The sequence below is a fragment of the Podarcis gaigeae genome (genome assembly GCF_964106915.1).
Source record: "Podarcis gaigeae genome assembly, chromosome: 2".
NCBI classification, from domain to species: Eukaryota; Metazoa; Chordata; class Lepidosauria; order Squamata; family Lacertidae; genus Podarcis; species Podarcis gaigeae.
In genome coordinates, this window is record NC_139679.1 from 114662372 (window position 1) to 114677130 (window position 14759).

Here is a 14759-nt window from a genome sequence, read left to right on the forward strand (position 1 = left end):
ACAGCCCAATGCTCCTCACTCTCTACAATGACCTCCCCAAATCTCTGCCCGCTGTGATCCCCTCTTTCCCCAGCTCATGGGGACGTGTGTGTTTAATCTCCCAGGATTCTTGGGGAGATCTGGATCCGCATTCCATCTCTCACACTCTCCTGATCCTCAGACAGGATGAGGGAGGATCCAAAGTTGGCTGGATCCAAAGTTACGTTTCCTGGGGGGCAGATGAGGAAAGAGGACAGAAACAGCAGGAGCTCAGAGACGAACTTTTCTTTAGACCCGTGACAGAAATTTCATTCCCGCTCAATGCCCTGCGTTTGGCATGCTCCACAAGTTCTCAATAATAATTCTTGAAACCACCTGTTCTTTCAAGTGTTCAAAGCACTTCAAGCACATTATCTGCATAGAATCCTTACATGGACCCTGTATGTTAATTCACTGCCACAGGTTAGATGGCTTTAAAAACCATCCAAGTCATAGAGCATACAGCTTTAAATGGCTATGATTCATGATGGCTATAAACCACCTCCAGGATCAAAGGAACCATTCCTCCCAATTCCAGTCTCTGCAGATCAGAAGAAGGAGAGAGAGCGCTCTTACTTACTGGTTTATTTATTTCATAAAATTTAAACACCACTTGTTTTGTAAAACAAAAACAAAAAAACCAACAACACCAAAGTAGTTTACAGAAAGATAAAATCGGGGGGGGGGGGATAAAATATACCAGAAGTTAAACTACTATAACTTATTTTCTAAGCATCTGGGTAGGCTTGACGAAACCAGAATGTTTTTAGTAAAGGTAAAGGGACCCCTGACCATTAGGTCCAGTCATGACTGACTCTGGGGTTGCGGCACTCATCTCGCTTTACTGGCCGAGGGAGCTGGCGTACAGCTTCCGGGTCATGTGGCCAGCATGACTAAGCCGCTTCTGGCAAACCAGAGCAGCGCATGGAAACGCCATTTACCTTCCCGCCGGAGTGGTACCTATTGATCTACTTGCACTTTGACATGCTTTCGAACTGCTAGGTTGGCAGGAGCAGGGACCGAGCAATGGGAGCTCACTCCGTCATGGGGATTCAAACCGCTGACCTTCTGATCGGCAAGTCCTAGGCTCAGTGGTTTAACCCACAGCCCCACTCGTGTCACCCAGAATGTTTTTAGCAGGCACCAAAAAGAACACAGTGAAGGCACCTGCTTGATATCAAGAGGCAAGGAGTCCCAAAGTGGAGATGCTGCCGCACCAAATGACCAGGTTCTTACAAATGCAGAACTGGTGTCTTGTTTGTGGGGCCCCCATAGGTTTCCGGCTTCCAGGTTCTGCTTTGGTTTTTAACCAGAATGTTAAGGTCAGCCATCCAGAGACAGGGGCACAACTGTGGCTTCGCCAGGCAGACAGCATATGCCCAACCCAGAAATTTGTGATCAGGACCAGAATCAAGCTTGGGTGTCTATGGACACAAAAATTCAGTCCTGATTCCCTTTCCGATTTCCTCCCAGCGAAAGATTCCTGCATCGCACAGGGTTGGACTAGATGGCTCTTGTGGTCCCTTCCAACTCTATGATCCTATGAATGTACAGTGGTACCTCGGGTTAAGAACTTAATTCGTTCTGGAGGTCCGTTCTTAACCTGAAACTGTTCTTAACCTGAAGCACCACTTTAGCTAATGGGGCCTTCCGCTGCCGTCATGCGATTTCTGTTCTCATCCTGAGGTAAAGTTCTTAACCTGAGGTATTATATCTGGGTTAGTGGAGTCTGTAACCTGAAGCGTCTGTGACCCGAGGTACCACTGTAAATTCTTTTTGGGGTGGGACAGGGAGTTGTTTATTGGCAGCCGCCTGAAAGGAGATGCTCTCTAGGCAGCAGCTCCTCCCATCTATGGTTTCCTTCAGACTGCTCAGGACATGTCACACAGCCTCTATGATGATTACTGTCCTTGGCTGGCCGGCTGATCTTTTCTTAACCTGAAAGGTAATAGTGAGACTCCACTTGATGTTTCTTGGTCCTTCCCACAGCTTCAGATGTTCCCAGCTCTGCAGTGGCTTCTGTTCCTCCTCCTCCTCAATCCTCTTCTTCAATTTCTCACCATAGAAGAGGAGCTGCAAGGTTGCTTTTTGAGAGGTGCAGAGGTGTTGGAGATCTGCAATCCAGGCAGAAGGCAGAACAGAATTAATTTTTGTTTCATTCTGCTGCAAAGGACAATAGTGATCATTATCTGTGAAATGGATCTAAGCAAGCACGTCTCTCTCATCTCCCACTTGAAACTAAATGCCCAGCATTGTTCCTTGTACTTTCCTCACCCAGGAAAGGAGTGAGTATGGGAGGGAAGGCAGAAAATAAAGAGAATGAATAAAATTATGTGGGATGGCAGAGAATGGTATCTGCTCCATCTGCGCCCAGAGACTGAGGCTTGACACAGAGGGAGGAAAGGGATGTGATAGGAATTTTATGGTCTTAGATATATGGCAATGTTCATAACCGCACATACATAGATCAGCACAGGAAGACCAACCTGGAACCATTTTGATTCCTAAACTGACCAAATGTTTTCTCTGCAAGGTCAAAATGGAAAAGCCTCCCCATTGTCTTTTCCTTCACAAATCCTGTCTTAAGGGTATGTCTGTGTTTGAATAAGGGTGTGAGCCTTATCATTACAAAAGACTGGCCAGGCTCCTCAGGCAATCCAATCAAGTAACCTGCCAGACAGGAAATAAACAAGGACAAGAGAAAAATAAATATTGAAATTTCTGTTTTAAGACCACCTTTTCTGTGATGTATCTGAGGGGTGGTCTTAGGTTACACCCCTCCTGTGATGTATGTATGATGTTTCTGGGGGTGGTCTTGATCTAGAGTGTGGCAATTTCAAAAGTCTTTATAAGGCCTTGCACGCCATTGTTCTGGGTTCCTCCTCCTCTCCCGCATGTGAGGGAGCATTCTGTTGCAACAGATCAATAAAGATCAAGCTTACTAGCTGCTTTGCTTCTCAATATTCTCTGGTTGGCCTCTGTTATTTTCTCCTACCAATAGGGAACCTATGTAAGGGCTCTATATGGGCTCTTGGATACCCCGAAAGGGAAAAGGGCATATTTTTATTTACAACAGGGACATACCTGAAGGGCCCAGAGCAGTCCTTGTCCCAAGAGCTTAAGATGACTGACAGTTCAAGGAAGGCTGTCTTCTCTTCCATTTCCATTTGCTAGATGGTGGAAGGAGAAAAGGGAGTCAGGATGGATAAAATATTCAGGTTCTGCAACATCAAGGGGCCACATCCTTCAGGAGGATTCCCTGGGAAAGGCACTTTAAAATTCCCTACAAAGGTCACAACATTAATCAGGGAAATAACTTTCCAGAAGCTTAGGGGTGCCCACCCTTGGAATTCCTGCAGGAGAAAGGGGCAACCCCGAATAGAAGCAAGGTGGCCTTGTGTGCTTAAAAAATATCCAATCCTTTCTGGATTTATCTCTCCTCCCCCCCCCCGGTTTATTATTGTTAGACTCGTACTTTTTCCCTTCCGAACATGAGCAACACTTACAAGAAGCCCTTGAATCTTCTTTTCCGTGTCTGTTTTTCCCCACTTCCAAATGCTGCCTGTCTCATCGCCTCCAGGTTCTCTGCAAGAGCGTCAATTTGATCCTGAAGAGAAAACATAAACCAGTTTGTTTTGTTTTTGGTTCCTTTATTGTCTATTTCTGAGGTGAAATCCGAGGGGCAAAGTTGAATGGCATGCTTGCTCCTTGCCCTCACATTCCTGTGCTTTTTTACAGAGATCTCCTGCAACCTTCCAAATCCCCTTGCAGCATTTGAATGGGTTGGATTCAATAGATTACAGGGTGTATGTGAAGTAGGGGGTTTAACACACCTTGATAGGAAGGAAGGGAGACCTCCCCAATGCTTTGGGAAGAGAATACACTCAAGAATGAGAGAACATAAAAAGTGTCCTTCTAATCTAGATCAGGCCAGCATCTCTTTTTCACAGTGTCCAATCAGATGCCTCTCTTAGACCTGAGTGGTGCTAAACCACAGAGCCTAGGGCTTGCCAATCGGAAGGTTGGCGGTTCGAATCCCTACGACGGGGCGAGCTCCCGTTGCTCGGTCCCTGCTCCTGCCAACCTAGCAGTTCAAAAAGACGTCAAAGTGCAAGTAGATAACTGGGTACCGCTCCGGTGGGAAGGTAAACAGCGTTTCCGTGTGCTGTTCTGGTTCGCCAGAAGCGTCTTAGTCATGCTGGCCACATGACCCGGAAGCTGTGTGTGTACAAACATTGGCTCTCTCGGCCTATAGAGCGAGATGAGCTCCAAAACCCCAGAGTCGTCCACAACTGGACCTAATTGTCAGGGGTCCCTTTACCTTTTACCGCAGTGCTGTAATACAAAGACACATTTCCTATTAAGGTACAGTGATGCCTCGCAAGACGAAATTAATTCGTTCCGCAAGTTTTTTCGTCTTGCGAGTTTTTCGTCTTGCGAAGGACGGTTTCCCATAGGAATGCATTGAAAATCAATCAATGCGTTCCTATGGAAACCGCCTTCAGACCAGGTCCGGGGACAGTCTGTCCCCCAACCTCTTCTGAAGGCTGGGGGGGGCAAGGGCTTTTCTTCCCACCCCCAGCATTTTAAAAACCCCCGGGACAGCAGAGGACTTCTCCGCTGTCCCGGGGTTTTTTTAAATGCTGGGGGGCGGCAGCGCTGCCGCCCGCCAGCATTTTAAGATCGCCCCGGACAGCGGAGAAGTCCTCCGCTGTCCCGGGGGTTTTTAAAATGCTGGCGGGCGGCAGCGAAGGCTTCGCTGCCGCCCGCCAGCATTTTAAGATCGCCCCCGGACTTCTCCGCTGTCCCGGGGCGATTTTAAAGCCCCCGGGAAGGAAAAGCCATCCGGGATAGCGGGAAGCACTTCCCTGCTATCCCGGACCGCTTTTAAAATGCTGGCGGTGGGGAGCAAAGCCTTTCGGCCCCCGCCGGCCTTCAGAAGAGGTCCTGGCCTTCCTGGACCTCTTCTGAAGGCCGGAGGGGGGGGGGAAAGGCTTTGCTCCCCACCACCAGCATTTAAAAGAGGTCCCCGGAGATTTCCCTATGGGCTTTCTTCTTGCGAAGCAAGCCCATAGGGAAATTCGTCTTGCGAAGCAACTCACAAACAGAAAACCCTTTCGTCTTGCGGGTTTTCCGTCTTGCGAGGCATTCGTCTTGCGGGGCACCACTGTAAAAGCTAAAGGACTCCTGGATGGTTAAGTCCAGTCAAAGGCAACCATGGGGTTGTGCCGTTCATCTCGCTTTCAGGCTGGGGGAGCCGGCGTTTGTCCACAGACAGCTTTCCGCGTCATGTGGCCAGCATGACTAAACCACTTCTGGCACAATGGGACACTGTGACAGAAACCAGAGCGCATGGAAATACTGTTTACCTTCCCGCTGCAGCGGTATCAATTTATCTACTTGCACTGGTGTGCTTTCGAACTGCTAGGTTGGCAGGAGCTGGGATAGAGCAACGGGAGCGGGAATTTGAACCACCAACCTTCTGATCAGAAAGCCCAAGAGGCTCAGTGGTTTAGACCACAGTGCCACCTGCATTATGTGTGTTGAAGCATCTAATATTCAGTTTTACTGAATGCCCTCAGGTTCTCGTATGATGAGAGAGAAATAATTCTGTCCATCTGCTTTCTTCACACTGTGCATAATTTTATGTCCCTCTTATCTTGTCTTAACTTTTGTTTTTCTAAACTCAAAAGCCTCAGATGTCAGCCTCCCACAAGGGAGTTTAAGATGTCGCAAGGCCGTAGGACAGAATGAATTGTTTTCCTTTGAGCTCAGCAAGCAATTGGAAACGTCAAAGCAGGTAGCATCACACCGTGCTATGGAGTGCATAAGAAGTGGAGTGCTGGATGAGACCAGTGGCCTGTTCTCACAGTGGCCAACCAGACAGCACTTACAAGCTCGTCTTGGCTTTCCTTTAAGATGGCTGCTCCGTATGCCAGAACCTTCTCTCTTTCTTGACACAAAATCTCCTCGGGACTGCAGAGTTGTTTCTGGAAAGAAACATGAGTTGTACTTTGGTTCTTTTTTTTCTTTTTCGGTTTATTCAGTATTTATGATATCAAAATTGAGAAAGTGAGAGGGAAGTTGAATGCAATGCTCGTGACTTAAGTTTGATGGAGGTCTCTCGCACCTTCCATGTCACATTGTAGCATTCAACATAGAATTGTAGAGTTGGAAGGGACCCCGAGGGTCATCTAGCCCAACCTCCTGGTATGCCCCGTGGAGGACCTTAAGGTCCACAAATTACAACACTTTGGAGGTCCCGAGCCGCAAGGTGGTTAGATTGGTCTCAACTAGGGCCAGGGCCTTTTCAGTACTGGCCCCGACTTGGTGGAACGCTCTGTCACAAGAGACTAAGACCCTGCGGGACTTGACATCTTTCCGCAGGGCCTGCAAGACAGATCTGTTCCGCCTGGCCTTTGGTTTGGACTCAGTCTGACCCTTATGTTTCCCTCCCCTTATGGTTTTGATCTATGGGCTACTATGAAAATGAGGCTGCATTTTAAATTGCATTTTAACGTGTATTTTAAATTGGCCCCCCCCATTATGTTTTTATTGTAATTTTTACTGTTGTTAGCCACCCTGAGCCCGGCTCTGGCTGGGAAGGGTGGGGTATAAATATTATTGTTGTTGTTGTTGTTGTTGTTGTTGCAGGGATATGCGGCTGTCCCATACAGGGATCAAACCTGCAACCTTGGAATTACCAGCACCAAGCTCTATCCCAGTGTTTCTCAACTGTGGGCCATATGTCCCCTTGGGGACCCTCATGATATTTCAAACAAGGTCAGAAAAAGGTTGAGAAACACTGCTCTAACCAACTGAGCTACCCAACTGGGTTAGATTGAATAAGTTAGTGGGGTTTAACACTCCTTGAAATGAAATCCTGTGGAAGGGCATCCTTGCTGATTTCTTGGGGAAATAACAAATTCAAGAAAGAGAGTGGGAGAAGAAACAATTGAGGAGGACTGGAAAAAGTTTAAGGACTATTTGAAAAAACACTATAAGCTGTATGAATGTTAAAAAAAATGCACCTTTTGTTTTTTGTTTTTTTTTCCATGTAACATTTTTACATGTAGCATTTTTACAAATCCGTTTCATTTGTTGAGGCATTAGGGGGGGAGAAGAAAATAAAAAAAGGAAAAAGAAAGGGGGGTGGAGGGAGGGAATATGCATGTGGGTGGGGTCAAGCGGTGGTGTTTCTATTATGCTTAATGTATGTAGAGTTTGGTGTCAGCGTTGTTTGTGTTGTTCACTTGTGTTCCTTTGGTGGTGAGAGAGTTTGGGGTTGGCCTAGGGTGTGATTGTTTGTTTGTGATTGGCTGTGGTGATCTTTGTTTTCGTGTGTGAGTGGGGTGGGTGGGTGCTTTGGATCAGGTTAGCCATATTGATTTGTATGCTGTTGGTGGATTATTGTCATTGTCCTGTTGGGCTGTGTATGTGATAAAGGGGAGCCATACCGGGGTGAAGGTGTCTTCTTCTGTTTGTCCCCGTGTCAGTTTCAGTTTATTGGTTAATTTTTCTAGTAGGGCTGTTTCCCATACTATTTGGTACCATTGGTCCATGCTTACTCCTGACAGGTCTCTCCAGTGTCTGGTTATGGTGTTTCTGGCTGCTGAAAGTAGGTGGGTTATGAGTTCTTTGTGGTGTAAATGGGCGTTGTTGTCTTGGAAGATGTTTAGTAGGGCCAATTCTGGGGTGATATCTAATACTTGTTTAGTTATTTTACATATTTCTCGTATGGCTGTTAAGTGCGCTGGTTATGGGTGACAAATACAGTGGTACCTCTGGATGCGAACAGGATCCGTTCTGGAGCCCCGTTCGCATCCTGAAGCGAACGCAACCTGCGTCTGTGTGTCTGCGCGTGCACGGGTTGCGATTCACAGCTTCTGCGCATGAGTGTGACGTCATTTTGAGTGTCTGCGCATGCGCGAGCAGCGAAAACCGGAAGTAATGCGTTCCGTTTCTTCTGGGTTGCCGCGGAGCGTAACCTGAAAACACTCAACCTGAAGCATATTTAACTTGAGGTATGACTGTAGTCCCAAACTTAGGGCAGGTGTGAGGAGAACTTTTTTCCCTCCAGCTTCTCTGGCCATGGCCAGAGTAATTGTAATTCAGCAACTCGGGGGGGGGGGGGACTTCCTGTTCTCATTCCATACCCTCCAACATTTCTCTGAGGAAAATAGGGGTGTCCTATTCCATCATAATAATAGTAATAAATTTATTATTTACATGCCACCCATTAAAAACACCCCTATACAGGGCTCCCTTCAGATGTCTTTTAAAGGTTGTACGGTTTCTTATCTCCTTGGCTCAGGGGTTGCATACCATCCAACGTTTCTCTGTTGAAAGTAGGGACACCCTACCATACCCTCCAACATTTCTCCGGTTAAAATAGGGATGTCCTAAGGAAAAGTGGGACATTCTAGGATCAAACTGGGACAGCTTCTGTAAATCGGGACTGTTCCTGGAAAATAGGGACTTTTGGAGCATCTGCCATTCCACTTAATGAAATACTCCGCCCCCTTACCACAAAGCTCACTGGAACATTCCTTTTATGGAGACACACTGCAACATTTTGTTGCGGGACTTGCTTGCTCATAGCTAGTAGAGTATTACTAGAATAGAAAACGTGGTTTCCTACCTTGTATATTTCAGGCGCTTCATCCAGAGGAACAACCTTGTGTTTTTTGTGTTCCTTGGCTTTGTCACAAATCACACAGATGGCGGCTTTGTGGTTTTTACAGAAGAGTTTCCGGGGTTCCTGGTGTTTTTCGCAGAAGCTCCATGTTCCCCTCTGACGTCTGGAGTGATTCTCAGCAAGACTCCCAGCAGACATGGCTGCCTCCGGCACAAGAGTTACTTTTTTCTCTGCTGTCTTTTGTTAAAAACTTATTTCACAAACTGGGTGTTTTCTTTCCTGGAAACCAGGTGTCCGGGGATTTCTACTTTGTGTTGCACCTCAGGGGTGTGTCAAAGTCCACAGCCAAAGTGAAAGTTTAAACAATTATAAAAAAAATTAAAAAGAATGTGCAAAGCAAACTCTTAGCTGGCAAGGACATTCTGCAACCTTTGATTCAGTACCAGGAAGAAACCTTTGATTTAGTGCCAGGAAAGAAACAGGAGAATACAGGAGATAAGACGCCTCATTAACTCTAAATTATTTGGGGCATTCCTCCCAGGTGCCCCAGGTGACATTTCAGGCTCAGTTAGCTGTAATATCAAAGATGACATTTGGGGGTGCTATTTCTCTAAAATGCATGTGGAATTTAGGGAGTGGAAAACCAATTTCCTCTGGATTTTAATGATCTTCCAGAGTGGGATGCAGTAAAAACCAAGACACCACAAAAGTTGTTGAGCTGCTTCTTTTTTTAAGGAAACCACCAAAATTGTTGAGCTTTTTAAAGGCAATTCCCAAAGTTGTTCAGCTTCTATTCCCCTTTTATTCTGATATATGATAGCACTATAGTAGTAGTAGTAGTAGTAGTAGTAGTAGTAGTAGTAGTAGTAGTAATGTTTTTTTATGCTCCGCCCTCCCCGCCCAGGATCAATAAAATTACAATAAAATGTAATGGGGGGAAAGCAGTAACCTAGTCTGAAAGAAAGACTTGATCAGGCCTCAGGCTCAGACCATGATAATGTCTGAAATATGGGAGGGGTAGCTGAAAGATACTCGGAGTCGAGTGTAAATTTCATGCTCTTTATTCAGCTCGTAGTAGCAATGATGAAACTTTCCCCAAAATGTTTAGCTATGTATACATTATTTACACAATGGGCCCCACATGATTGGCTAATTCTGTGCTGCTCCTGTAGGCCAATCAGGTTGCTGATTTACTTCATCCGGGAGCCTGATTGGCTGCTCCTGTAGGCCAATAAGGTCGCTGATTCATTTCCACCTGGAGCTAGATTGGGTGGCTCCTGCGGACCAATCAGACTGCTGCATTCTAGATCCTATTGTTCTAGGATTCAGCTCAGTACATAACAGTAGCTAATCCTCAGAAGATATAATATGGAGGAGGAGAAATTGGGAACCCAGAATGTGTCTTGACTCTGAAGAGAGATCTGGCATGCTAGGAAGCAAATCGTTGGATGCTGTGGAGGAGGAAAGTGGGCCTTCAGAAGAGCCCCCCACCCTCTAGACTCTAGATAGTCTCAGTTCAAAGTCTCCTACAGCAGCGCCTCCAGCTCTCCTTCAGTTTCATTGGATCACTCCAGGAGCTAAGATCACGAAAAATCTCCCTATCCATTTTCTCAGCATCTCCACCATGTTATAAAGCCCTCTTCAGAGATGTGCTCTGTGACAGGGGGCGGGCGGGCGTGGAGGACTCCCTGGTCCTGAATGGGGTAACTATAATAATAATAATTTAATAATTTATTATTTGTACCCCGCCCATCTGGCTGGGTTTCCCCAGCCACTCTGGGCGGCTTCCAACAGAGATGAAAAATACACTAAAATGTCACATATTAAAAACTTCCCTGAACAGGGCTGCCTTCAGATGTCTTTTGAATGTCAGGTAGTTGTTTATCGCTTTGACATCTGATGGGAGGGCATTCCACAGGGCGGGCGCCACTACCGAGAAGGCCCTCTGCCTGGTTCCCTGTAACTTGGCCTCTCGCAGTGAGGGAACCGCCAGAAGGCCCTCGGAGCTGGACCTCAGTGTCCGGGCAGAACGATGGGGGAGGAGACGCTCCTTCAGATATACTGGACCGAGGCCATTTAGGGCTTTAAAGGTCAGCACCAACACTTTGAATTGTGCTCTTTGAACTGTGCCCCTGAAGGACCAGGTGTGCGGCCTGGGAGTCATTCTGGACTCACAGCTGTCCATGGAGGCACAGGTCAGTTCTGTATCCAGGGCAGCTGTCTACCAGCTCCACCTGGTACGCAGGCTGAGACCCTACCTGCCCGTGGATTGTCTTGCCAGAGTGGTGCATGCTCTGGTTATCTCCCACTTCGACAACTGCAATGCGCTCTACGTGGGGCTACCTTTGAAGGTGACCCGGAAACTGCAATTAATCCAGAATGCGGCAGCTAGACTGGTGACTTGGGGTGGCTGCCAGGACCATATAACACCGGTCCTAAAGGATCTTCATTGGCTCCTAGTGCGCTTCTAAGCACAATTCAAAGTGTTGGTGCTGACCTTTAAAGCGCTAAACGGCCTCAGTCCTGAAGGAGCATCTCCACCCCCATCGTTCAACCCAGACACTGAGGTCCAGCGCTGAGGGCCTTCTGCTGGTTCCCTTACTGTGAAGTTACAGGAAACCAGGCAGAAGGCCTTCTCTGTAGTCACATTCACCATCTGGAACGCCCTCCCTTCAGATGACAAGGAGATAAATCAACTATCTGACTTTTAGAAGACATCTGAAGGCAGCCCTGTTTAGGGAAGTTTTTAATGTTTGATGTTTTACTATGTGTCGATATATGCTGTGAGCCGCGCAGAGTGACTGGGCGGGGTATAATAATAATTATTATTATTACATCTCCTCAAGATTGTCGCTGATGGGGAGATCTTCTGGGGGTTCTGCTCCTCCTCTAAGGTCTGAGCAGGCCCGAATCTTGACCTTGCCCCTGCCCTGGCTTATGCAGGGATAGTCAGCATGGTGGGTTTTAGACATTTTAAATGACAACTCCCATAAGCTCCAGCTGGCATGGCCGATGCTTAGGGATGATGGGAACTGTAGTCCATAATGCCTAAAGTTAATCACTCTGGCTTCCCCAGCTATGATTGCATGAGCTCATATTGTCATTACCAGATTAGTTATCAGGGAGATGGTGTGATGCTAAATCTCTGTTCCCTTTTCTTCACCACACTGTGGAATCTGGACTTGAGCTGCAAAAAGGTAAATTTCAGGGTCGAATAGTGGCACAATTTCAGGAGAACTGGAATCTCTTCTCAAAAGATGAGGCCACTGCAGTTCTTCTGTCCATGCCTTGTTTTCCCCCAGTTAGCACTTTCTCCACGGATGCAGGTGGCGCCGTGGGTTAAACCACTTTGCTGCTTGGGCTTTCCAACTGAAAGGTCGGCGGTTCGAATCCCCGCAACGGGGTGAGGTCCTGTTGCTCTGTCCCTGCTCCTGCCAACCTAGCAGTTCGAAAGCATGTCAAGTGCAAGTAGATAAATAGGTACCGCTCAGGTGGAAAGGTAAACGGCGTTTCTGTGCGCTGCTCTGGTTCGCCAGAAGTGGCGTAGTCATGCTGGCCACATGACCCAGAAAAAAAACTATCTGCGGAAGCTGAGAAACGCCGGCTCCCTCGGCCTGTAAAGCGAGATGAGCGTTGCAACTCCAAAGTTGTTTGCGACTGGACTTAATTGTCAGGGGTCCTTTACCTTTACTAGTACTTTCCACGTCTGCCTTACAGGTTTTCTGTCACTTTCAGGAAGTGATAAATTACCGTATTTTTTGCTCTATAGGACTCACTTTTTCCTTCCTAAAAAGTAAGGGGAAATGTGTGTGCATCTTCTGGAGCGAATGCAGGCTGCGCAGCTATCACAGAAGCCAGAACAGCAAGAGGGATTGCTGCTTTCAATGCGCAGCGATCCCTCTTGCTGTTCTGGCTTCTGAGATTCAGAATATTTTTTTCCTTGTTTTCCGCCTCCAAAAACTAGGTGTGTCTTATGGTCTGGTGCGTCTTATAGAGCGAAAAAATACGGTATACGTAGGTTGCTACACTCCTCTAATTCTCTTGTCAGTTAGTAGTTTCAAGTGGTTTCCTTTTATTATTTTAATTAATTAATTAATTAATTAATTAAATTTCTATACCACCCTATACCCAAGGTCTCAGGGCAGTTCACAAAATAAAATCACAATATAAAACCACAAAATACATATAATCATACAATCTTTGAGATGGAAGGGACCCCAAGGGTCATCTAGTCCAACCCCCTGCAAAGCAGGAATCTCAGCTTAAGCATCCATGATGGGTGGCCATCCAACATCTGCTTAAAAACCTCAAGGAAGGAGATTCCACCCCCCCCCCCTTCATGGGAGTCTGCTCCACTGCTGAACAGCTCTTACTGCCAGAACGTTTTTATGAATGTTTAGTCGGACTGTACTTTCTTGTACAGTGGTGCCCCGCAAGACAAATGCCTCGCAAGACGGAAAACCCGCTAGACGAAAGGGTTTTCCGTTTTGGAGGCGCTTCACAAAATGAATTTCCCTATGGGCTTGCTTCGCAAGACGAAAATGTCTTGCGAGCTCCTGCGGTCCCCCCCCCCCTTTTTCTAAGCCGCTTATCAGCTGAGCCGCTAAGCCGCTAAAAGCTGCTAAACCGCTAATAGCGCTAATCCGCTAAGCTGTCAATGGGCTTGCTTCGCAAGACGAAAAAACCGCTATATGAAGAGACTCGCAGAACGGATTAATTTCGTCTTGCGAGGCCCCACTGTAACTCGAAGCCATTGGTTCGAGTCCTACCCTCCAGAGCAGGAGAAAACAAGCTTGCACCCTCATCCATGTGATAGAGCCTTAAGACATTTGAAGGTGGCAATTGTATCTCCTCTCACTCTCCTCTTTTCCAGGCTAAACACATCCAGCTCCTTCAACCGCACCTCATAAGGCCTGGTTTCCAGACCCTTGACCATCTTGGTTGCCCTTCTCTGCACACATTCCAGCTTGTCAACATCCTTTTTAAATTGTGGCTCCAATTGTGGACACAGTTTTCCAGGTGTGGCCTGACCAAGGCAGAATAGAGTGGGACTATTACTTCCCTTGATTTGGACATTATACTTCTGTTGGTGCAGCCCACAATAGCATTAGCCCTTTTTTGCTGCTGCATCACACCGTTGACTTATGTTAAGTTTGAGGTCCACCAAGACCCCTAGATCCTTTTCACATGTACTGCTAGGAAGCCAAGTGTCCACCTTCCTATAATCAAAACAAAAACAACCCAATAAACACCCCCTCCGGAAAAACATTTTAAAGGTGTACCACTGTACACCTGAAGAAGAAGGAGAAGAAGAAGAAGAAGAAGAAGAAGAAGAAGAAGAGGAGGAGGAAGAGTTTGGATTTGATATCCCGCTTTATCACTCCCTTTAAGGAGTCTCAAAGCGGCTCACATTCTCCTTTCCCTTCCTCCCCCACAACAAACACTCTGGGAGGTGAGTGGGGCTGAGAGACTTCAGAGAAGTGGGACTGGCCCAAGGTCACCCAGCAGCTGCATGTGGAGGAGTGGGGAAGCGAACCCGGTTCACCAGATTACGAGTCCACCGCTCTTAACCACTACACCACACTGGCAAAAACATTCATTTTTAACCAGGCCTTTGGTTGATCTGTTTGACATCCTATACCCTTTTAAAATGTGGCTCTTTTCTGGGGGTGTGTTATTGGGTGGCTGTTTTTATTCTGATTATATATGTGGTGATTTTTTTCTGTGAACCGTTCTGAGACCTCCGGGTATAGGGAGGTATATAAATTCAACTAATAATAATAATAATAATAAAAGAGAAAATGGGGCTAAGTGAAAGTACCTGCTGTTAATAGTTGCCCTGTGGTGTGATTGGCAAATATATGGATACCATTAGCTGAGCTGTTTGCAAAGGCCGTTTTCAGAGATCGTTCCAGAGGTTATTGCACATTATCAGACGCCAATGATTTTGTCAAAAGGACTCACTAAAAATTGGTACAGGGATGGAGGGCTGGGCTGTTTCTTCTCTCTATGACTTGCGTAGCTGTCAACCTTCCCCCTTTTTTGTGAGGAATCCTATTCGGAATAAGGGAATTTCCATTTTTAAAAAAAGGGAAATGTTGAC

At 46.6% G+C, this 14759-nt stretch overlaps 1 protein-coding gene across 1 annotated transcript; it reads right to left on the reverse strand.

Moving 5' to 3' along the window:
- Window positions 1–1803: 1803 nt before the first annotated feature.
- LOC310838056 (E3 ubiquitin-protein ligase TRIM7-like) lies at window positions 1804–9464 on the reverse strand. The gene is made up of 5 exons (XM_083725446.1): window positions 8660–9464; window positions 5913–6008; window positions 3525–3625; window positions 3103–3188; window positions 1804–2132 (listed from the first exon to the last, which is right to left on the reverse strand). The coding sequence occupies exons 1-4, from the start codon at window positions 8852–8854 to the stop codon at window positions 3137–3139; spliced, it is 444 nt and encodes a 147-aa protein (XP_083581572.1). The 5' UTR covers window positions 8855–9464; the 3' UTR covers window positions 1804–2132; window positions 3103–3136.
- Window positions 9465–14759: the final 5295 nt, after the last annotated feature.

Coding starts and splice junctions, on each gene's coding strand:
- LOC310838056 (XM_083725446.1), bottom strand. CDS start 8,854: ATGTCTGCTGGGAGTCTTGCTGAGAATCACTCCAGACGTCAGAGGGGA. Junction 6,009..8,659: donor AAGCGCCTGAAATATACAAG/GTAGGAAACCAC, acceptor GTTTCTTTCCAG/AAACAACTCTGCAGTCCCGA. Junction 3,189..3,524: donor AGAAGATTCAAGGGCTTCTT/GTAAGTGTTGCT, acceptor TCCACCATCTAG/CAAATGGAAATGGAAGAGAA.